Source organism: Salmo salar, unplaced genomic scaffold (genome assembly GCF_905237065.1).
Source record: "Salmo salar unplaced genomic scaffold, Ssal_v3.1, whole genome shotgun sequence".
NCBI lineage: Eukaryota > Metazoa > Chordata > Actinopteri > Salmoniformes > Salmonidae > Salmo > Salmo salar.
In genome coordinates, this window is record NW_025547502.1 from 127,153 (window position 1) to 150,797 (window position 23,645).

Genomic DNA, 23,645 nt, shown 5'->3' on the forward strand with positions numbered 1-23,645 from the left:
ACCCGGTGCAAAATGTCTGCCACCCCTGCACTAACATTTGTCCCATGGCTCAACACACTTGCCCCTTTCCACCAGAGCCCCCAATCGACTTCATTCAACACTTCGCTATGTGTCTCCTGCAGAAACAACACCTGTACTTTTTTTGTTTTACATATTCACCCAACACACTCCTCTTTCCCGCATCTCTGGTGCCATTTATATTGAGTGAGCCTACCCGAAGAGTCTCCATAAGAAGTGGGAGAAAAGCCAGCAGAGTAATAGACCAATAGCAAAGCTCAAAAAGCCGCAGTGTCAGAAATAAAATATACATCTAAACAGTGTCTGAAGGTAAACCTTTACGCACTGTTGTGACCCACTTCCTCAACCTAAACCGTTTCCTGGGTGAGAGGACACCATGCCCCTCATTTTTCATAGCATGTTGTACTGATCTTACAAACTTTCTTGGATCAGAAAAAAAGCCTCAAGATGAACTTTTTTCCCCTTGGTCTCATTCAGGAACCTTGTCAGTTCTCTCACCGTGTACTTAGACCCCTCTGCTTGACTGGCTGTCAGCTCCGAGCCCATTGAAGAGGAGTCTGAAAAAAATAACTCCTCTTCCTCAGACTCACTTTCCTCCTCATCTCTATCTCCCACCCTGACCACCTGCCCTTCCTCTCTGGTCAGGGCATCCCCCACTGCAACAAGCTACGTTTCCATGGTGCCTTTGACCACACCCTTTTTCCTTTTCCGCTTGACACCCTCCTCCTCCCCCCCTAGTCTCTTACACTTCCCCACTATACTCTCCTCATCCACCAGCATAACCTGACTAGACCCAGCATCATCTACACCATCCTCCTTAGCATAACTAGGCCCAGCCTCAGCTACCCCACCATCTCTAGCCTGACTAGGCCCAGCCTCATCTACATCACCATCCCTGGCATGACTAGGCCCAGCCTCTGCTGTCTGCATCTCATTACCCCCTGCACTTTGACCTCGATTTCCCCCACAGGCGCTTGTACCCTCACCTTGTCTACGGCCTTTATGTGGACACGCAAAGCTCTTATGCCCCAAATCCCCACACTCAAAACACCGTACACTATCTGTGCTGGCAAACCCTGCATAGAGCCCTTCCCCATTCCTCACTTTAAAATGCACATTTAGCTGTTGCTCATTGTTATTCAGAAACATAAACACTTGCCTCCTGAACGAAACAACGTGCTTAACGGCATCTGCCTGAAAACCTGCCGACAGTACACAAAAACCGCTAGCAAACTTACCAAAACGACTCAGATCTTTCCCGATTTGATCATCCGTAAAAAACGGAGGCAAATTTGCAACAACCACTCTTGTTGAAGGGGTAGAGAGAGGTGAAACTGGCACCAACACATCCCTTACAAATATTCCGCTAGCAATTAGCCTACCAACCAAATTTGCTCTTTTCATGAACACAACCACAGCTTTGGTCATTCTAGAAGAAGAATGTATAAATTAAGCTCCTACCTGTTCACCGACCGTGAGCAGAACCTCAGTTCAATGGGTCTGAACAGAACTGAGGGATGTCAGACATGAAGATGCCTAAACACAACTGGAATATTCACCCACACCACTAGCTCACCTCCACACAATCCATTTAGAAGTTAAGGAATAAATAACAAAGGAAAACTATTACTAGATGAAGTTTAGTGTTGGATTTTTTTTCTTCCCATCACCATAAATCATATTTAACTAGTATGGGCTATGTGGGACGCTAGCGTCACACCTGCGGGACACACTCCCATTAGCCAGTGAATTAGCATGGCGCGAAATACAAAACATCAAAAATACCATAATTCTAATTTTTCAAACATATTTTACATCATTTGAAAGATACACTTCTCCTTAACCGAACCACATTGTCCGATTTCAAAAAGGCTTTACAACGAAAGCAAAACATTAGATTATGTCAGGAGAGTACCCAGCCAGAAATAATCAGACACCCATTTTTCAAGCTAGCATATAAATGTCACAAAAACCAAAACCACAGCTAAATGCAGCACTAACCTTTGATGATCTTCATCAGATGACAGTCCTAGGACATTATGTTATACAATACATGCATGTTTTGTTCAATCAAGAACATATTTATATCAAAAAACAGCTTTTTACATTAGCATGTGACGTTCAGAACTAGCATTCCCACCGAACACTTCCGGTGAATTTACTAAATTACTGACGATAAACGTTCACAAAAAACAACCATTATTTTAAGAATTATAGATACAGAACTCCTTTATGCAATCGCGGTGTCCGATTTTAAAATAGCTTTTCGGTGAAAGCACATTTTGCAATATTCTGAGTAGATAGCCCGGCCATCACAGGCTAGCTATTTTGACACCCACCAAGTTTGGTACTCACCAAACTCAGATTTACTATAAGAAAAATTGGATTACCTTTGCTGTTCTTCGTCAGAATGCACTCCCAGGACCTCTACTTCAACAACAAATGTTGGTTTGGTTCCAAATAATCCATTGTTATATCCAAATAGCGGCGTTTTGTTCGTGCGTTCAAGACACTATCCGAAGGGTAATGAAGGGTGACGAAGGGTGATTTTTTGTCACGATACGCGTGTATCGTGACAAAAAAATTCAAAATATTCCATTACCGTACTTCGAAGCATGTCAAACGCTGTTTAAAATCAATTTTTATGCAATGTTTCTCGTAAAATAGCGATAATATTCCGACCGGGAGTCGTTGTTTTCGTTCAAAGACTGAAATAAGAAAATGGCCTCTTGACGTGCACAACGTGCACCCGTCTCATTGTTCTTAGATAGACCACTAACCAAATGCGCTACTGTTTTTCAGCCAGAGACTGCAGAGTCATCATTCAACGTTCTGGCGCCTTCTGAGAGCCTATGGGAGCCTTAGAAAGTGTCACGTTACAGGAGAGATCCTCTGTTTTGGATAGAGATGACAAAGAAGGCCAAGAAATGGTCAGACAGGGTACTTCCTGTACAGAATCTTCTCAGGTTTTTGCCTGCCATATGAGTTCTGTTATACTCACAGACACCATTCAAACTGTTTTAGAAACTTTGGAGTGTTTTCTATCCAAAGCTACTAATTATATGCATATTCTAGTTTCTGGGCAGGAGTAATAACCAGATTAACCTCTATGGGCTAGGTGGGACGCTAGCGTGCCACCCGTGGTGCACTCCATCAACAGCAGGTGCATTTCAAGAGCGGCAAATTTGAATCCAAATAAATGTCAAAATTCAAATTTTTCAAACATACAACTATTTTACACCCTTTGAAAGATAAACATCTCCTTAATCTAACCACGTTTTACGATTTCAAAAAGGTTTTACGGCGAAAGCATAAATTTAGAGTATGTTAGGACAGTACATTTACAAGAGTTGTGTGTAATGTTTTGTCAATTCAAAGACAGGGTCACCAAAACCATAAAACCAGCTAAAATGATGCACTAACCTTTTACAATCTCCATCAGATGACACTCCTAGGACATTATGTTAGACAATGCATGCATTTTTAGTTCTATCAAGTTCATATTTATATCCAAAAACAGCGTTTTACTATGGCATTGATGTTGAGGAAATCGTTTCCCTCCAATAACCGGCAGTCAAGTCAGCGTCACAAATTAAATAATTAAAATTAGAAAACATTGGTAAAATATTATATTGTCATTTAAAGAATTATAGATTTACATCTCTTGAACGCAATCAACTTGCCAGATTTAAAAATAACCTTACTGGGAAATCACACTTTGCAATAATCTGAGCACTGCGCCCAGAAAAATACGCGTTGCGATACAGACTAGACGTCATGTTGGGGAGATCTAAAATCGAAAATACTATGTAAATAATCCATTACCTTTGATTCTCTTCATCAGATGTCACTTCCAGGTATCACAGGTCCATAACGAATGTAGTTTTGTTCAAAAAAGCTCATCATTTATGTCCAAAAATCTCCGTCTTGTTAGCACATGATCTAAGCCAGCCGGACTTTCGTCATGAACGAGGGGAAAAAATATATTTACGTTCGTTCAAACATGTCAAACGTTGTATAGCATAAATCATTAGGGCCTTTTTAACCAGAACATGAATAATATTCAAGGTGGACGAATGCATACTCTTTTATAACGTATTGGAACGAGGGTACCCAACATGAACTCGCGCGCCAGGTGTCTAATGGGCCATCATCGTTCCATGGCTCTTGTTCGGTCAGATCTCCCTCCAGAAGACTCAAAACACTTTGTAAAGGCTGGTGACATCTAGTGGAAGCAATAGGAAGTGCCAAAATATTCCTCAGCCCCTGTGTTTTTCAATGGGATAGGTTTAAAGGTAATACAACACATCAGGTATCCACTTCCTGTCAGAAAATGTCTCAGGGTTTTGCCTGCCAAATGAGTTCTGTTATACTCACAGACACCATTCAAACAGTTTTAGAAAATGTAGGGTGTTTTCTATCCATATGTAATAAGTATATGCATATTCTAGTTACTGGGTAGGAGTGGTAACCAGATTAAATCGGGTATGTTTTTTTATCCAGCCGTTTCAATACTGCCCCCTAGCCCTAAGAGGTTAAATTGGGTACGTTTTTTATCCGGCCGTGAAAATACTGCCCCCTATCCATAACAAGTTAACCCAACCACATTGTCCGATTTCAAAATGGCTTTACATCGAAAGCAAAACATTAGATTATGTTAGGACACCACCTAAACAAAAAAAAACACACAGCCATTTTCAATGCAAGGACAGGCGTCAACAAAAGCAGAAAACCAGCTAAAATGATGCACTAACCTTTGACGATCTTCATCAGATGACACTCCTAGGACATCATGTTAGACAATACATGCATTTTTTGTTCTATCAAGTTCATATTTATATCCAAAAACCACATTTTACATTGGCACATGACGTTCAGAAAATGTAGTCACCCCAAAACTTCCGATGAATGGGCACATCAATTTACAGAAACACTCATCATAAACATTGACAAAATATATAGCAATTAATATAAGAATTATAGATAAACTACTCTTTTATGTAACCGCTTTGTCAGATTTCAAAATAACTTCACGGAGAAAGCACATTGTTCAATATTCTGAGTATTGAGCCCCACCGTCAATGCAAGCTATACAGTTAGCCGTCCAGCCACGGCATCGACAAAACTCTAAAATATGTTAGAAATATTTTCTTACCTTTGCTGATCTTTGGCTGAATGCACTCGGAAGGACTCCCATTTCCACAAGAAATGTTCATTTGTTCAATAAAGTCCATCATTTATGTTGAAATAAGTCACTTTGTTGGCGCGTCCAGATCACCATTCCAAAATGCATGAAGCGCGTCTCTCCACCGTTGATGAAAAGTTATAAAGTTCCCTCAGCTTTTCGTTTGTAGAAACATGTCAAACGATGTTCACAATCAATCTTTAGGGTGTTTTTAACGTAAAACTTCGATAACATTCCAACCGGACAATAGCAGATTCATTACAGAAGAAAAAGAAAAATGGCTAGCCATGCGTCCCCGCGGTAAGTGACCCCAGCCAGACCACTTACTGTTCCGGGTGTTATTCAATCAAATTGCATAGTAGAAGCCTCAAATAAAGGTTCTAATGACTGTTGACATCTAGTGGATGCCTTAGGAAGTGCAAAATGACCCCACAGACACTGAAGTTTGGATAGAAAATCATTTGAAAAGACTACAACCCTCAGAGTTCCCACTTCCTGGTTGGACACCTCTCAGGTTTTTGCCTGCCATATGAGTTCTGTTATACTCAGACATCATTCATACACTTTTTAGAAATTTTAGAGTGTTTTCTATCCAAATCTACTAATAATATGCAAATATTTGACTCTGGGCCCGAGTATTAGGCAGTTTACTCTGGGCACACTTTTCATCCAAAAGTGAAAATACTGCCCCCTATACCTAAAGAAGTTAATCACTGAACAGTAGCAGACCTAACTTCATCTGTTCCTGACTCTGGATAGTGGATTAAAAAGACCATCAATCTCCAATGACATTAAAGTACTATTCGGAACATTACTGATATACTGAGTGGCAAGTCAAGATATCTGCTGGTTTTATTGTTTGATCAAGATCACCACCTGCTGGACAGGTTTAATGTTGCTGGACTGAGCAGTATGGGAGGATGAAAGATGACACATTTAGGGACGGTTTCATGGACATCTCCAATTAAAATGCATTTTAGTCCAGGACTAGGATTAATCTGTGTCCGTCCCATATAGTTTAGTTAGTTAGTTAGTAAGTGATACTACCTGTTCAACGCCACTGAGGAGAATTACATAGAGACAGAGAACCAACTGAGAAAACATATCAATGGTTCTGAATGACAACCAATATACATCAACACCATACATCATGATTCACGGAAATGTACAAGATTAAAACACTGTGTTTGATAGAAATAAGTATATTGCATTTTAATTCAACTGTACAGTCAGACAAATTATTGTACAGAAAAACAGACCATTAAATCTGGGGACCATCACCACCAGCATGACTAGTATCTATGTGGACCCTACTACAGTTTAACCAGCTCAGCTATAGACTACACCAGCATGACTAGTATCTATGTGGACCCTACTACAGTTTAACCAGCTCAGCTATAGACTACACCAGCATGACTAGTATCTATGTGGACACTACTACAGTTTAACCAGCTCAGCAGTACCAGAGAGACTAAACCCAGGATAGAGGGGCTGAGTGAATGTGGTCTGGACTCTGTGGAGGAGGGTCATTGTGTCAGAGACACTGTAGAAGGACAGAGTACCTGCCTTGTGATCCAGGTACACTCCTACTCTGGAGGACTGAGGGCCTGATACTTTAGTCTCAACATTATTGTGTCTGAAACAATAATCACCACTACAATACTGTAAACTCCAGGACTTGTTATTGTGTCCAAATATATTACCTCTCTCTGTTCTGCTGATGTCTTTATATGAGACTGCTGTATAAACATCACCTCTCAACTCCACCTCCCAGTAACAGCGTCCAGACAGACCCTCTCTACACAGAACCTGACAGTAGTTGGTAAATCTGTCTGGATGGTCAGGATATGGTTGGACTTGGCGTGTAGTGGTCACCTTTCTGTTCCCTTCAGACAGAGAGAGGTATGTGCCTGCTGTGTTTGGGTCAAGTGTGAGCTGACAGGAATCTGGGAAAAGAGCAGAGCATAGACCAATGAGGGGAGTCAGAACAATAAGTTAAGTCAGATACTGTATCTACCCTGTCTTTGATTAGAGCACAGCAGAAATCAAATCAGAGAAATATGAGGAGTCAGATAGATACCCAGTCTTTGATTAGATCTACTGTTGCTATATATTTCTAGAGGGATTGTTAGGAGTGTCAGTAAAAAGAGACTGTTAGTTACCTCACAATAAAGAGACTCACATTGTAACAACTGTTCTCTGGTCTTGGGCTCTGGAGGCAGTACAACATCCACTATATTCACTACAGACACACAAACACATTGACAGAGAGAGGGAATGTTATCATCATACCATATTCCACATGTATATGACTAGTAGGGAACTTTCAATGGTCTAAAGTTGATGTTCTTATTGTTTTCAACACACCTGTAGTGGAGATCTTGGTCCATTCTCCTTTAAGGCAGTCTTCTAGTTTCTCTCTCAGTTCAGACACAGTCTTACTCACATCTCCAAAGTACTGAAGAGGACGGACAACGATGCTGGGTAAGTCTGAAGATACACTGATACTGGAAAGAGACTGATAACTCTAGAGAGACAGAGAGAGAGAGATGGACAGAGAGAGAGAGAGGGACAGAGAGAGAGAGAGAGAGAGAGAGGGACAGTGAGACAGGGACAGAGAGACAGGGACAGAGAGAGAGAGGGACAAATAGAGAGAGGGACAAATAGAGAGAGGGACAAATAGAGAGGGACAGAGAGAGAGGGACAGAGAGAGACAGAGAGAGAGACAGACAGAGAAGGGGAGCGAGACAGAGAAAGGGAGAGAGACAGAAAGGGAGAGAGACAGAAAGGGAGAGAGACAGAAAGGGAGAGAGCGAGAGAGAGAGAGACGGACAGAGAGAGAAAGGGAGAGAGACATACAAAGGGAGAGAGACAGAGAAAGGGAGAGAGAGAGAGAGAGACGGACAGAGAGAGAGAGGGAGAGACAGGGACAGAGAGACAGACAGGACAACAATGATTGAGATGAATAGTTTTACATTAAGTTAATATCACATGTAACAAGGCAGTTTAGTTACCTGGAGGAAATGGATGTGATCCTCTGTGTGTGAGAGCTGCTCCAGCTCAGTGCTTCTCTTCCTCAGCTCACTTATCTCCTGCTTCAGCTGCTCCAGGAGTCCTTCAGCTTGACTCACTTGAGCCTTCTCTTTGGCTCTGATCAGCTCCTTCACCTCAGAGCTCCTTCTCTCAATGGAGCGGATCAGCTCAGTGAAGATCTGATCACTGTCCTCCACTGCTGCCTGTGCAGAGCGCTGTTAAGAGAGAGAGAGAGAGAGAGAGAGACAGAGGGAGAGAGAGAGAGTGAGACAGTAGGCAGTATAGGTTATAGGTAGGGTTAGAGTTTCTGTACAGCACTTTGTGACATCTGCTGATGTAAAAAGGGCTTCATAAATACATTTGATTGATCGTTAGGTTCAGGGTATTTAAAGAGAAAAACTGTATGGGTTTATATCTCTCTTGCTCCTCCCTGTGGTCTTCTGTGGGTACTACATACCTCATTCACCACACTTGATAGGCTCATAATCTGAGATATCAACTGCGTCAGAGCTACAAATCAATGAGCTCCACCTATCCATTTGGTTTACAACTCAGTGAACCTGCGCAGCATTCTCTCTATTTGATGTCTACGAACCAACAGATTTCAACGATTATCAAATTACCCAGCAGCCATTAAGAAATAACATATAAAAAATAATGTTATTTCTTCATTTAACAAAAAGATTTTCTGGCTGTTTAAATCGGCCACATCTTGAAAAAGAGGACAGGGACATGCGTTTTGTTTAGGTTTTAAACCTTTTTCTGAAATCAAATATGGTTAAACATGTTTAACGTTTGATGGCTTTGCACCAACCATCTCTTCTACTCACTAACACTGTAGGTCACTACAACGTGTAACCAGGTGAACAGTGAGCTTCCTCAACAAGTAGCTGTAACCTAGTTAATAATAAGTTACCTAAGGTAAACCTACAAGGTTAACGTGGGCTGGTCTCATTGATAACAATAGTGAAGCTGACATTGTGACGCAGAACAATGGACTGGGAATAGAACTTTCAGAAGGTGAGTTGGTGCCACAGTGTTCAATACAACTAATAGGAGCTGGCAGGGTGAAACATGACCTAAAATAAGCCCCGCTTTTCGCGTTTACTTCAAAACTACGGCAAACAGCTGGGACATATGGTAATATTATATAACTGGGCTCCTCGCCGGACGCAATGAACTAGTTTTATCAGTAAATGTGGTTAAAAATGTAGTGTCCAGCCTAGTCCTAGCCCCCGCTGCCGGCTGGTCGCGGTTGTCTACCCTAAACAAACCCTTTGTACCACCCCTCCCCTGTTTAACCTTGAATTTTGTTAAGAAACAAACACGTGTCTATGAAAAGAGACACCCAAACGAGAGCCACGAAACGAAAACCACTTGTAAATTGACCAAAACGAACCAACTCTTTACGGATCTGTTCGTCCGTAATAAACGGAGGCAGATTAGACACCACTACTCTTGTCGAAATCAGCACCAACACACCCCTCACATAAATCATACTGGTAACTAGCCGGGCAACAAGACTCACCTTTTACATTACCACAACCACTGCCTTGTTCATTCTGGATACAGAGTGTATATGTTCCTCTCCCACCTGTTCACTGACCATGATCAATAATTCCTCCGCACCATTCTCCAGAACGCACCTGAAGAGACAGCGTTTCTTCTCCACTCGGTTGAGGCCATCACTCCGCCCAAACAAACTACCCTACTCCCCCCTCAAATCTAACCGATAAACAGTGGAAACTAATAAATAAACCCTTAACAACTAGAAAATACATTTGGAAAATACGCAAAAAGAATAGTAGCCCTCCTCAGGAACCACAAAACCCTCACACAACACCTTCTTCTTATATGTTATATTGGCGGTCCGCAAACCAACGTTAAAAGGTGCATGGTGCCACCTGCTGTGCTGGAGTGTGTTCAATCACGGTTTACACCATTTCTAAATCCTCCTACCTAACTCAGTACTTCTGAGAAAATAAAAAAGTGCCCTACTAACTTCTAATAGACCCTCCCCCATCCCCCAAATCCCTTCCAAACCCCCCAACCCCATCCAACCTCAATGACCCTACACTTCAATATTTCCCTCTCTTCAACATCCTTACAACAATATAACAACACATGCTCCACCGTTCATTGACAATACCCTCCAGACACAAACCATTCACATGCTGTCAACCAGATGTAAGGACCAGTTCAATGTACAATGTCCTAAGCACAATCGTGTAAACACCACCTCTTCCTTCCTAATCTGACCTTTGAATCTTGGTCCAACGACCTTTAGAGGACATATAAATGCCGACCCTTGTGCTCAGAGTCCCATCTCATCTGCCACACATCTATCAAAATGTCTCTGATCTTACATTTGTCCAGTGGAACATTAATATATATTATATCTTGTTTTAAAGCTCTTTTAGCTAACTGGTCTGCAATTTCATTCCCTTCAACACCTGAATGTGCTGGGACCCAGCAGAATCTCACTACTACACCCATTCTCTCATTTCTCCATAATAACATTGATACCTACAACTGTCCAACCAAAACCACTGCCTTGTCTACTAGATTATTTCCAACAGTCATCTAGAACAGTAGCAGTGGGATGCTCAACTTCACAGCCTTGCAACCCAATAAGATAATGACAATTTATTACGTCGCATACCCAAAGGCATCTCACCTGCCTCCACTAGTAAGACACATAAAGATGTTGATTTAAATGCACCAATACATATCCTTAAAGCTATATACTGGATTCTGTCCAGCTTCTGAAGATAAGTCTTTGCCGCTGTTCCTTAAAACCTGTTGGGGCTAGGGGCCAGTATTTGCACGGCCGGATAAAAACGTACCCGATTTAAACTGGTTATTTCTCTTGCCCAGAAACAAGAATATGCATATAGTTAGTAGATCTGCATAGAAAACACTCTAACGTTTCTAAAACTGTTTGAATGGTGTCTGTGAGTATAACAGAACTCATATGGCAGGCCAAAACCTGAGATGATTCCATACTGGAAGGGCCCTGTCTGACAATTTGTTGTCCTTCTTTTGCCTCTCTATCGAAAAGTAAGTAAAGGAAATATGGCAACTGGCCTCAGAAGTGGTGGGGTTCCGTCTCTAAAGAGCAGCTAATATCATCCCTAAATAGACCCGAAGTCACTGTAGGAGCTATTGCCATCACGGCCTACTCTGGTGAGATGCAGGGAGGTGGGGGGCTTTCAACGGGCAGTTCCCCAAGGTCATCAAAGCACATTGAAGTTATACAGGACCTAATAAAGATGGAAGACGAACACCCCAAGCCAGCTGCAACGATCTGTTATATGGATGAAGAGGAATGTGGATACCTCTTCGAAATTGTAACAGCAAAAGGACAACCATACAAAGTCAAGTTTGATAATTCGGGGTTTGTGCTTGATACAGATATACACTTTAACTCAATGACAAGTTTGCTGGACCATATGACAACGGTTGTAAAAGTGTCCTTTGTACCAAGACCCTTTCCTACAGCACAGGACCTGTGCATGAGCACAATGGATGTAACAAGAGGGAGAAGGAGGAGACCAGTGGAGACAAGTGGCGATCAACCCAGTCTCAAACGGTCCATACAGACTAGCCCCTATGACCAACCCTCCATTTAGTCACTTCTATTATAGGTTGCTCAATCTCTGTCAATACAATACAAACCTGTTATGTTTAATAACATGAATGTATTCATAAGCTATGCACCACACCTAGTTTAACCTCTTGACGTTACCCTAGGATAGGGGGCGCCACAGCGCATTTTGCAAAAAATTCGTGCCCATTTTCAACGGCCTACTAATCAGACTCAGAAGCTAGGATATGCATATAATTAATACCTGTGGATAGAAAACACCCTAAAGTTTCTAAAACTGTTTGAATGGTGTCTGTGAGTATAACAGAACTCAAATGGCAGGTCAAAACCTGAGAGATTCCTTTACAGGAAGTGGCCTGTCTGACCATTTCTGGAACTTCTTTGCCATCTCTATCTTTTACAAAGGATCTCTGCTCTAACGTGACACTTCCTACGTCATCCATGGGCGCTCAGAGCCCGGGAAAAACCTGAATGTCGTCATCCCAGCCCCAGGCTGAAACACATTATCGCCTTTCTCAAGTGGCCGATCAAGGGACTGTGGGCTTAGGCGCGTGACCTGGCCGCCCCGTCTTTGTGATTTTTTCCTCTGTTTGCCGAAAAGGAGATTCCCTGTCGGAATATTATCGCTTTTCTACGAGAAAAATGGCATAAAAATTGATTTTAAACAGCGGTTGACATGCTTGAAGTACGGTAATGGAATATTTAGAATTTTTTTGTCACGAATTGCGCCATGCGCCGACCCTTATTTACCATTTCAGATAGTGTCTGGGACGCCACGAACAAAACGCCGCTATTCGGATATAACGATGGATTATTTTGGACCAAACCAACATTTGTTATTGAAGTGGCAGTCCTGGGAGTGCATTCTGACGAAGACAACAAAAGGTAATCAAACTTTTATAATAGTAAATATGATATTGGTGAGTGCTAAACTTGCCGGGTGTCTAAATAGCTAGCCCGTGATGGCTGGGCTATGTACTTAGAATATTGCAAAATGTGCTTTCACCAAAAAGCTATTTTAAAATCGGACATATCGAGTGCATAGAGGAGTTCTGTATCTATAATTCTTAAAATAATTGTTATGCTTTTTGTGAACGTTTATCGTGAGTAATTTAGTAAATTGTTAGCAAATTCCTCCGGAAGTTTACGGGGGGTATGCAAGTTCTGAACGTCACATGCTAAATTAAAAAGCTGTTTTTTGATATAAATATGAACTTGATTGAACAAAACATGCATGTATTGTATAACATAATGTCCTAGGTGTGTCATCTGATGAAGATCATCAAAGTTTAGTGTTGCATTTAGCTGTCTTCTGGGTTTTTGTGACATTATATGCTGGCTTGAAAAATGGGTGTCTGATTATTTCTGGCTTGGTACTCTGCTGACATAATCTAATGTTTTGCTTTCGCTGTAAAGCCTTTTTGAAATCGGACAGTGTGGTTAGATAAAGGAGAGTCTTGTCTTTAAAATGCTGTGAAATAGTCATATGTTTGAAAAATTGAAGTTTTTGTATTTTTGAGGAATTTGTAATTCGCGCCACGCCTATCATTGGATATTGGAGCAGGTGTTCCGCTAGCGGAACGTCTAGATGTAAGAGATTAAGGGGGGGTTAGAAGGATTACTTTATCCTATCCCAGGTATTCCTTAAAGAGGTGGGGTTTCAGGTGTCTCCGGACGGTGGTGATTGACTCCGCTGTCCTGGCGTCGTGAGGGAGCTTGTTCCACCATTGGTGTGCCAGAGCAGTGAACAGTTTTGACTGGGCTGAGCGGGAACTGTGCTTCCTCAGAGGTAGGGAGGCGAGCAGGCCAGAGGTGGATGAACGCAGTGCCCTTGTTTGGGTGTAGGGCCTGATCAGAGCCTGAAGGTCCGGAGGTGCCGTTCCCCTCACAGCTCCGTAGGCAAGCACCATGGTCTTGTAGCGGATGCGAGCTTCAACTGGAAGCCAGTGGAGAGAGCGGAGGAGCGGGGTGACGTGAGAGAACTTGGGAAGGTTGAACACCAGACGGGCTGCGGCGTTCTGGATGAGTTGTAGGGGTTTAACCTCTCTAGGCTAGGCGGGACGAATTCGTCCTACCTACGTAACAGTCACGGCTATCCTGTGGCGCGATTTTCATAACCTTAAAAATCCTGTTACTTCAATTTCTCAAACATATGACTATTTTACAGCCATTTAAAGATAAGACTCTCGTTAATCTAACCACACTGTCCGATTTCAAAAAGGCTTTACAACGAAAGCAAAACATTAGATTATGTCAGCAGAGTACCAAGCCAGAAATAATCAGACACCCATTTTTCAAGCCAGCATATAATGTCACCAAAACCCAGAAGACAGCTAAATGCAGCACTCACCTTTGATGATCTTCATCAGATGACAACCCTAGGACATTATGTTATACAATACATGCATGTTTTGTTCAATCAAGTTTATATTTATATCAAAAACCAGCTTTTTACATTAGCATGTGACGTTCAGAACTAGCATACCCCCGCAAACTTCCGGGGAATTCGCTAACATTTTACTAAATTACTCACGATAAACGTTCACAAAAAGCATAACAATTATTTTAAGAATTATAGATACAGACCTCCTCTATGCACTCGATATGTCCGATTTTAAAATAGCTTTTTGGTGAAAGCACATTTTGCAATATTCTAAGTACATAGCCCAGGCATCACGGGCTCGCTTATTTAGACACCCGGCAAGTTTAGCACTCACCATAATCATATTTACTATTATAAAAATGTCATTACCTTTTGTTGTCTTCGTCAGAATACACACCCAGGACAGCTACTTCAATAACAAATGTTGGTTTGGTCCAAAATAATCCATCGTTATATCCGAATAGCGGCGTTTTGTTCGTATGCTTCCAGACACTATCCGAAATAGTAAAGAAGTGTCACGCGCTTGGCGCAATTCGTGACAATAAAATTCTAAGTATTCCATTACCGTACGTCGAAGCATGTCAACCGCTGTTTAAAATCAATTTTTACGACATTTTTCTCGTAGAAAAGCGATAATATTCCGACAGGGAATCTCCTTTTCGGCAAACAGAGGAAAAAAATCCCAAAGGCGGGGCGGTCGGGGTCACGCGCATAAGCTAGTGTCTCTTGATGGGCCACTTGAGAAAGGTGATAATGTGTTTCAGCCTGGGGCTGGAATGAAGACATTCTGTTTTTTCCCGGGCTCTGAGAGCCTATGGAAGACGTGGGAAGTGTCACGTTAGAGCAGAGATCCTTAGTAAATGATAGAGATGGAAAAGAAGTTCAAGAAATGGTCAGACAGGCCACTTCCTGTAAAGGAATCTCTCAGGTTTTGACCTGCCATTTGAGTTCTGTTATACTCACAGACACCATTCAAACAGTTTTAGAAAATTTAGGGTGTTTTCTATCCATATGTAATAAGTATATGCATATTCTAGTTACTGAGTAGGAGTGGTAACCAGATTAAATCGGGTATGTTTTTTATCCAGCCGTGTCAATGCTGCCCCCTAGCCCTAACAGGTTAAACAACGTGAACACTATACAAAAACAAGAAAACCGACAGCCAAACAGTACTGTCAGGTGCAAACACGAAACAGAAACAATCCCCCACAAAACCCAAAGGAAAAACAGGCTCCTTATGTGTGACTCCCAATCAGCAACAATGAACTACAGCTGTGCCTGATTGAGAGCCACACACGGCCCAAAACAAAGAAATACAAAAACATAGAAAAATGAACATAGAATGCCCACCCAATGTAACACCCTGGCCTAACCAAAATAAAGAACAAAAACCCCTCTCTATGGCCAGGGCGTTACAGTACCCCCCCCCCAAAAGGTGTGGACTCCGGCTGCAAAACCTGACTCTGAAGGGGAGGGTCCGGGTGGGCCTTCTTACGGCGGCGGCTCAGGTGTGGGACGTGGCCTCCGCTCCACCCTCGGCGTCGCCCACTTAGGTGGCACCCCTGGCCACGCCGGAGGACTGGTGGGCGACCCTGACTGCGCCCGACTGGCGGGCGACCCTGGCTGCGCCCGGCTGGCGGGCGACCCTGGCAGCTCCGGGCTGGCGGGCGGCCCTGGCGGCTCCGGAATGGTGGGCGGCCCTGGCATCTCTGGCCCAGGATTCACCAGGCTGGGGAGACATGAAGGAGGCCTGGCCCTGGGCGCAGGCACAGGACTCACCAGGATGGGGAGGCATGGAGGCCTGGCCCTGGGCGCAGGCACAGGACTCACCAGGATGGGGAGGCATGGAGGCCTGGCCCTGGGCGCTGGCACAGGACTCACCAGGCTGGCGGGCGGCTCGGGCGGCTCCGGGCTGGCGGGCGGCTCTGGCGGCTCCGGACAGGCGGGCGGCTCTGGCGGCTCCGGACAGGCGGGCGGCTCTGGCGGCTCCGGACAGGCGGGCGGCTCTGGCGGCTCCGGACAGGCGGGCGGCTCTGGCGGCTCCTGACTGGCGGGCGGCTCTGGCGGCTCGGACTGGCGGGCGGCTCTGGCGGCTCCCGGACTGGCGGGCGCTCTGGCGGCTCCGGACTGGCGGGCGGCTCTGGCGGCTCCGGACTGGCGGGCGGCTCTGGCGGCCCGGACTGGCGGGCGGCTCTGGCGGCCCCGGACTGGCGGGCGGCACTGGCCTGGCGGGCGGCTCTGGCGGCTCGGACTGGTCCTAGGATGAGGCACAGGACGGACCAGGATGGGGAGACCCACTGGAGGCCTGGTCCTAGGAGGAGGCACAGGACAGACCAGGATGGGGAGACTCACTGGAGGCCTGGACCGAGGAGGAGGCACAGGATAATCCGGGCTGTGGGGGAGCACTGGAGTTCTGGTACTTAGGCTATTTACCCACACTCCAGGCTGAATGCCCACTTTGGCCCGGCACGAGCGGAGCGCAGGCATTGGGTGAACTGGACCCTCCCAGCGCCCTGGAGACACAGTGCGCAGAGCCGGTGCAGGATAACCTGGACCAAAAAGGCGCACTGGAGACCAGACGCGCTGAGCCGGCACAATCGCATGGCACTTGTGGGGGGCTGGCCTATAGCACACCGGGCTATGCACGCGCACTGGAGACACCGTGCGCTTCACAGCATAACACGGTGCCTTACCAGTACCACACTGCCTGCCGTAAGCACGGGAGTTGGCCCAGAATTCCTTCCTGGTTCCGCCACACTTCCCGTGTGCCCCCCCAACATTTTTTGGGGGGGCTGCCTCTCATGCCTGTCACGCTCCCTTGCCTCATACCAGCGCCTCTCCGCTCTCGCAGCCTCGATCTCCCACTGCGGGCGGCGATACTCCCAGCTTGAGCCCATGGTCCTTTACCGTTCAATATCTCCTCCCATGTCCACGAGTCCTGAACGCTCTTCTCCTGGTGCTGCTCCTTCCTCCGCTGCTTGGTCCTTTTCTGGTGGGGGATTCTGTAACGGCCGTCGGAAGAGAGAGTAGACCAAGGTGCAGCGGAGTTAGTGTTCATCTTCAGGAATTTATTAAACAACGTCAACACTATACAAAAACAAGAAAACCGACAGCCAAACAGTACTGTCAGGTGCAAACACGAAACAGAAACAATCCCCCACAAAACCCAAAGGAAAAACAGGCTCCTTATGTGTGACTCCAGCAACAACGAACTACAGCTGTGCCTGATTGGGAGCCACACACGGCCCAAAACAAAGAAATACAAAAACATAGAAAAATGAACATAGAACGCCGACCCAATGTAACACCCTGGCCTAACCAAAATAAAGAACAAAAACCCCTCTCTATGGCCAGGGCGTTACAACCTGAAACAGCTCAGTGGATTCAACACAAAGACTCTAACAGGATAACTGATATATCCTAACATGACTTTGTCGGGTAAAGACTCAAAACTCAAAAGGACTGACAGTGACTCCTCTGTTTCACCACGCTCACCACCGGGTCTGCTTCACACCAAACGGCATCACAAACACCAGGAGTCTTCAACTTCAATTGCTCCACCTCCACAATAACGCTACCCCAGAAATCACTACTTTCAATGGTGGCCTGTTCCTATGAGCAAAGCAAGAAACAGATCTTGACCCAAGTTGCGTGACACCGAGCGACCACTCTCTCTGGATAGAAGAAACACAAACAAATATCACAAGTCCACTACAGGTTACCTTCAGTGATTCATCTGCACCCAACTCCTTTCCCACCCACCCTGAAAGCACAAATAAACTCTGTTTTCACTTGAATTATAACATTTGAAATGTCTATTCCTTTGAAACTTTGGTGAGTGTAATGTGAGTGTAATGTTTACTGTTCATTTCTGATTGTTTAATTCACTTTTGTTTATTATCTATTTCACTTTCTTTGGCAATGTAAACATATGTTTCCCATGCCAATAAAGCCCTTTGAATTGAATTGATTTAAATTGAATTGAGAGAGAGAGAGAGAGAGAGAGAGAGAGATCCATGTTAATGTATAGGGGACATGAGTCAGTCATGGTTACTCATGGTTATGTGATGAGGTATCCCCGCCTTTCACTTGTAAATCAATGATCAGTGTGATCACGGCCCAATAGGGATGGTCCTCTTGATGTAACGGTCAAGATGTTGGTTTATCCCACGGTAGACCTGGGTTCATATCCCATCAGTTACATTAACTTAAGCAGTCTATTCTCTGAAAGGGGTCCAGACAGCCTGTTCCCAACCGTGGGGTCAGTTGGATTGGAGAGGGGCCCCTCTACCTCTCTCTGACTGGAGGAGAGAAGTGAAATGGTATGTCTCCTCTGGTCAACAATACTCACCTTTAGAGACTCCACAGCCTGTTGCAGCTCCTTCAGCTCCTTCTCTCTCTCCTGGAATCTCTGCTGGACCTTCTGCTGACTCATCCCCAGCTGCCTCTGTGGAGAATCACTCTTCAATGAGCTATCAATCTTTATTAGTCCAGTAGATCAATAGTATAGTAATGTGACATAGGGCCCATAGAATATAAGGATACAAATATTGAGGAAGTGTCTGTGTGAAAATATATTATTATGTAGTCATGTGAATGATTATAGTTTTAACAGAACACAAATCAGGGCGCTGATTGGGTGTTTGATAAGGAATGATAATGGTGTTTGATAACAAATGATAATGAAGTTTGATAACAAATGATAATGATTTTTGACTTGTTGATTTCTAGCTTGAAATATACTTATTCATGTTACCATACTATAACGTATTGATGACTTTACATGTATAAGGAATGTATATGTTGGGGTCAATGAAGGGTGGATAGGAACTTGGTGTATGGAAAGTTACTGAGAGAGAAAAGGGGAAGTGCTGAAATATTCTGTTCAAACATGTTATTGTTGAATATAAATGTTCCTAAAGAGGGAGACAAAGGGCAACTAGTTTCAGTTTCTGATAAGGCAGGCCAGCTGCAAAACTAGAGAGGAGCCAGGAATTCAACAGTCTAGTTAGTCTCTGATAAGGCAGGCCAGCTGCAGAACTAGAGAGGAGCCAGGAATTCAACAGTCTAGTTAGTCTCTGATAAGGCAGGCCAGCTGCAGAACTAGGGAGGAGCCAGGAATTCAACAGTCTAGTTAGACTCTGATAAGGCAGGCCAGCTGCAGAACTAAGGAGGAGACAGGAATTCGTCTCAAGTTCAAGTCAACAGATGAAGTGAGAAGAAACCTCTGGAAGGGGGGCCAGAGGGGCCCACCCCAACGACCCTCCTACTACAGTCTTATCTCACACACACTTCCACACCCACCAAGGTTCTAGCATCAGGCAGGGCCATGACTACACCAGTGACAGGAACCAATTAAGTTCCTGTCTAGCAACACAGATGTATTGGCCGTCTAGATGTGTAAGGAGTTGATTTCGCCTAGTAAGAGGTTATAAAAATATGTTCTTGTGTCTTTGTCTTTGCAGCTGTCTGACCCAGTGGGTGAATAATCTTGGTTTGAGTCTTTAAAAAAACTGTGATAAATGTTTTGTTTTTTTTACCTTTATTTAACTAGGCAGTCAGTTAAGAACAAATTCTTATTTTCTTTTTAACCACCTTTTTCATAGTATCCAATTAGTAGTAGTTACAGTCTTGTCGCTGCAACTGGTCAGGAGATGCGAAGGTCAAGAGCCATGCGTCCTCCGAAACACAACCAAGCCACACTGCTTCTTGACACAACGCACATGCAACCCGGAAGCCAGCCGCACCAATGTGTCGGAGGAAACACCGTGCAACCTGGTCAGCATGTACTGCACCCAGCCCGCCACAGGAGTAGCTAGTGCGCAATGAGACAAGGATATCCCTGCCGGCCTAACCTTCCCTAACCCGAAAAACGCTCCGCAAATTGTGCGCCACCCCACGCTCCTCCCAGTCACAGCTGCAACAGAGCCTGGGCTCAAACCCAGAGTCTCTTGTGGCACAGCTAGCACTGCCTTAGACCCCTGTGCCAGCCAGGAAGCCCATAGAAATTCTTATTTTCAATGACAGCCTAGGAACAGTGAGTTAACTGCCTTGTTCAGGGGCAGAACAACAGATATGTACCTTGTCAGCTCAGGGATTTGATCTTGCAACCTTTCGGTTACTAGTTCAACGCTCTAACCACTAGGCTACACTGCCACCCTGGAATCTGGGTTAACATATCTATAAACTCAAGTTTGTGTTCATATTTGTTCTGCCCTGGATTGATTTCACTTGAATGATCTCATATTCACACAGCCTTAGTTCCTACTGTATCATTAATTCCTTGTTTATCAGACAGTCACCAACACGTTGTTCTGGTCTTACCTGTTTCTCATTCCTCTCTGCTGCAGCTGACACTGTATCATGGCCTTTATGCTCATCCATTGTACACAGCATACAGATACACTGCTGATCGGTACAACAGTAAACCTCTAGCAGTTTGTCATGATGAGAGCAGATCTTCTCCTGTAGTTGTGCAGTGGCTTTGACCAGCTTGTGCTTCTTCAAAGCAGGAAATTCATAGTGAGATTGGAGGTGAGTCTCACAGTAAGAGGCCAGACACACCAAACAGGACATGAGGGCTTTCTGCTTTCTGGTCCCAGTGCAGAAATCACACACCACATCTCCAGGTCCAGCATAGCACCGAGCAGGAGGGGGAGCAGCCTGGAGTCTTGTCTTCTTCAGTTCCTCCACCATATCAGCCAACATGTTATTTTTCCTCAGATTAGGCCTTGGAATGAAAGTCTCTCTGCACTGAGGACAGCTATAGACCCCTTTCAGAACATCCTGATCCCAGCAGCCCTCAATACAGCTCCTACAGTAATTGTGTCCACAGGGGATGGTGACTGGTTCCTTCAGTAGATCCAGACAGACAGAACAACAGAACTGGCCCTGGTCCAGCAGAACTCCCTTCTGAGCCATTTTGATGGTTGTTCACTCTCACACAGACAGACGACACAGAGACTCAGATATGTTTTGTTTCCACAGAAGGTATTTTTTGGGAGGTATGGACTTTCTGGTTCTGCCAGATAGGTGAGTTTAGAGGGAGGGAAGGAGGGAGGGGTTAGAGGAAGAGAGGACTGTATGCAACGTTGAGAAGGAGACAAATATTTTAGTTCCTAGGTTAGGACCCTTAATATTAAATAGAGTGGTTAGAATATATAAAGGGTAACAGTTTCTATGAAGTACATATTCTAATTATTTTAATGACCTTTAAAATGGCTATTTATACACTTATGTGTTATAACACTGATTATAAGTGTCTATAATAATTCTTAAGTGGTTGTAATGAGGGGACTTGATATTGATCCAATGTTCTGTAGTTGAAATGAATACTGTATGTATTGACTGATCATTGAGAATGAGGTAATACTTTACATTACAGTGTGGTTATTACTGTTAGGTCTAGGGTCAGGGTTAGAGGTATTACATTCAGCAGTAACCCTAGACATATTTAGGACTAAAAAGAGAAGATGTTTTACAATCAGAGTTCTTTGTATCTCTTAGTCATACAGATCCCCCCCACATTGAATAGGTGGACGGGGTTATGAACATACCCAATACATTATTTCTGAAACCAAATGTAATGAAACTGTCTTTCAGGAGGAAAAGCTTCTCTAATAATCCTAACCATGGCTGGGTGTCTTCAGAGACTGAGAAGTATAGAGACACACTGTCAAGGTGACAGGTATCCTAGTGGTTTAGAGACTGAGAGGTATAGAGACACACTGTCATGGTGGCAGGTAGCTTTGTGGTTTAGAGACTGAGAAGTATAGAGACACACTGTCAAGGTGACAACTATCCGAGTGTTTTAGAGACTGAGAGGTATAGAGACACACTGTCAAGGTGGCAGGTAGCCAAGTGGTTTATAGCGTAGGGACAGTAACTGAAAGGTCGCTGGTTTGAATCTCTGAGCGGACAAGGTGAAAGCTCTGTCTTTGTACCCTTGAGCAAGGCTCTTAACCATAATTCTCCTCTAAGTTTCTCTGGATAAGAGCTTCTGCTAAAGGACTAAAACATCTGGCTGTGCTTTCATGTCAAAACTGTTCTTCTATTCTAGTCATTATATTGTATTATATGATAATATTATCAGGTATGAAGGTAAGACCCAGATGCAGACAACGTTGAATTATCAATGGTTTAATAATCCAACAGGGGCAATAGACAGGTCAAGGCAGGCAGGGGTCAGTAAACCAGAGGTGGGGGAACGGTACCGGACGGCAGGCAGGCTCAGAGTCAGGGCAGGCAGAGGTCAATAATCCAGAGGTGGGGCAAAGGTACCAGACGGCAGGCAGGCTCAGGGTCAGGGGTAGGCAGAGTGGTCAGGCAGGCGGGCTCAGAGTCAGGACAGGCAAGGGTCAAAACCTGGAGGGCGAGAAAAAGAGAGACTGGAAAAGGCAGTAGCTGAGACACAAAAACGCAGGTTGACTTGACAAACAAGACGAACTGGCAACAGACAAACAGAGAACACAGGTATAAATACACAGGGGATAATGGGGAAGATGGTTGACACCTGGAGGAGGGTGGAGACAATCACAAAGACAGGTGAAACAGATCAGGGTGTGACCGTACCCCCATTCTAGGGGCGCCACCTGTTGTCCTACCTGAGCACATAACTGGTAGACTGGGGTGCCGGTGGTGGAAGTTGGTGATGATGGCTGGGTCCAGGATGTCTCTAGCGGGGACCCAGCACCTCTCCTCTGGGCCATAACCCTCCCAGTCAACCAGGTACTGGAAACCCCTGCCCCGTGGTCGAACACTCAGGAAGTGTCTCACGGTGTACGCCGGATGTCAATCGATGACACAGGGAGGATTGGTGGGCCTGGAAGCAGAAGACAAAGGGCTGTGAGACACGGGCTTAATCCTTGACACATGGAAAGTAGGTTGAATATGGAGGATACGGGGTAACAAAAGATGAACAGCAGTGGGGCTAATGACTCTAGAGATGGGGAACGGGATGATTTTTTTTATTTCACCTTTATTTATTAACCAGGTAGGCAAGTTGAGAACAAGTTCTCATTTCCAACTGCAACCTGGCCAAGATAAAGCAAAGCAGTTCGACACATACAACAACACAGAGTTACACATGGAGTAAACAAACATACAGTCAATAATACAGTAGAAAAACAAGTCTATATACAATGTTTGCAAATGAGATAAGATAAGGGAGGGAGGTAAGGCAATAACAGGGGGAAAGATTATGGGACTCTACATGGAGGGAGGGTCCCGGGTGGAGAGCCATACCCTCTGCCCGAGTCGATAGCGTGGAGCAGGGGTCCGGTGGTGATCCGCTTGTCGCCTATACCTGGAAGTGGTCTTCAACAGAGCGGCCCGGGCTGTCTTCCAGGTATGGCGACAGCGGCAGATGAACATCTGGGCAGAGGGATTGCTGACTTCCTCCTCTTGCTCGGGGAAAAGCG

At 44.5% G+C, this 23,645-nt stretch overlaps 1 protein-coding gene across 1 annotated transcript; it reads right to left on the bottom strand.

The window, feature by feature from the left end:
- Nucleotides 1-6,389: 6,389 nt before the first annotated feature.
- Nucleotides 6,390-21,213, bottom strand: LOC106604341 (tripartite motif-containing protein 16). The gene is made up of 6 exons (XM_045711307.1): nucleotides 20,551-21,213; nucleotides 18,578-18,673; nucleotides 8,218-8,451; nucleotides 7,571-7,730; nucleotides 7,386-7,445; nucleotides 6,390-7,149 (listed from the first exon to the last, which is right to left on the bottom strand). Exons 1-6 carry the CDS (start codon nucleotides 21,145-21,147, stop codon nucleotides 6,641-6,643), a joined length of 1,656 nt encoding a protein of 551 aa, XP_045567263.1. The 5' UTR covers nucleotides 21,148-21,213; the 3' UTR covers nucleotides 6,390-6,640.
- Between the last annotated feature and the right edge of the window lie 2,432 nt (nucleotides 21,214-23,645).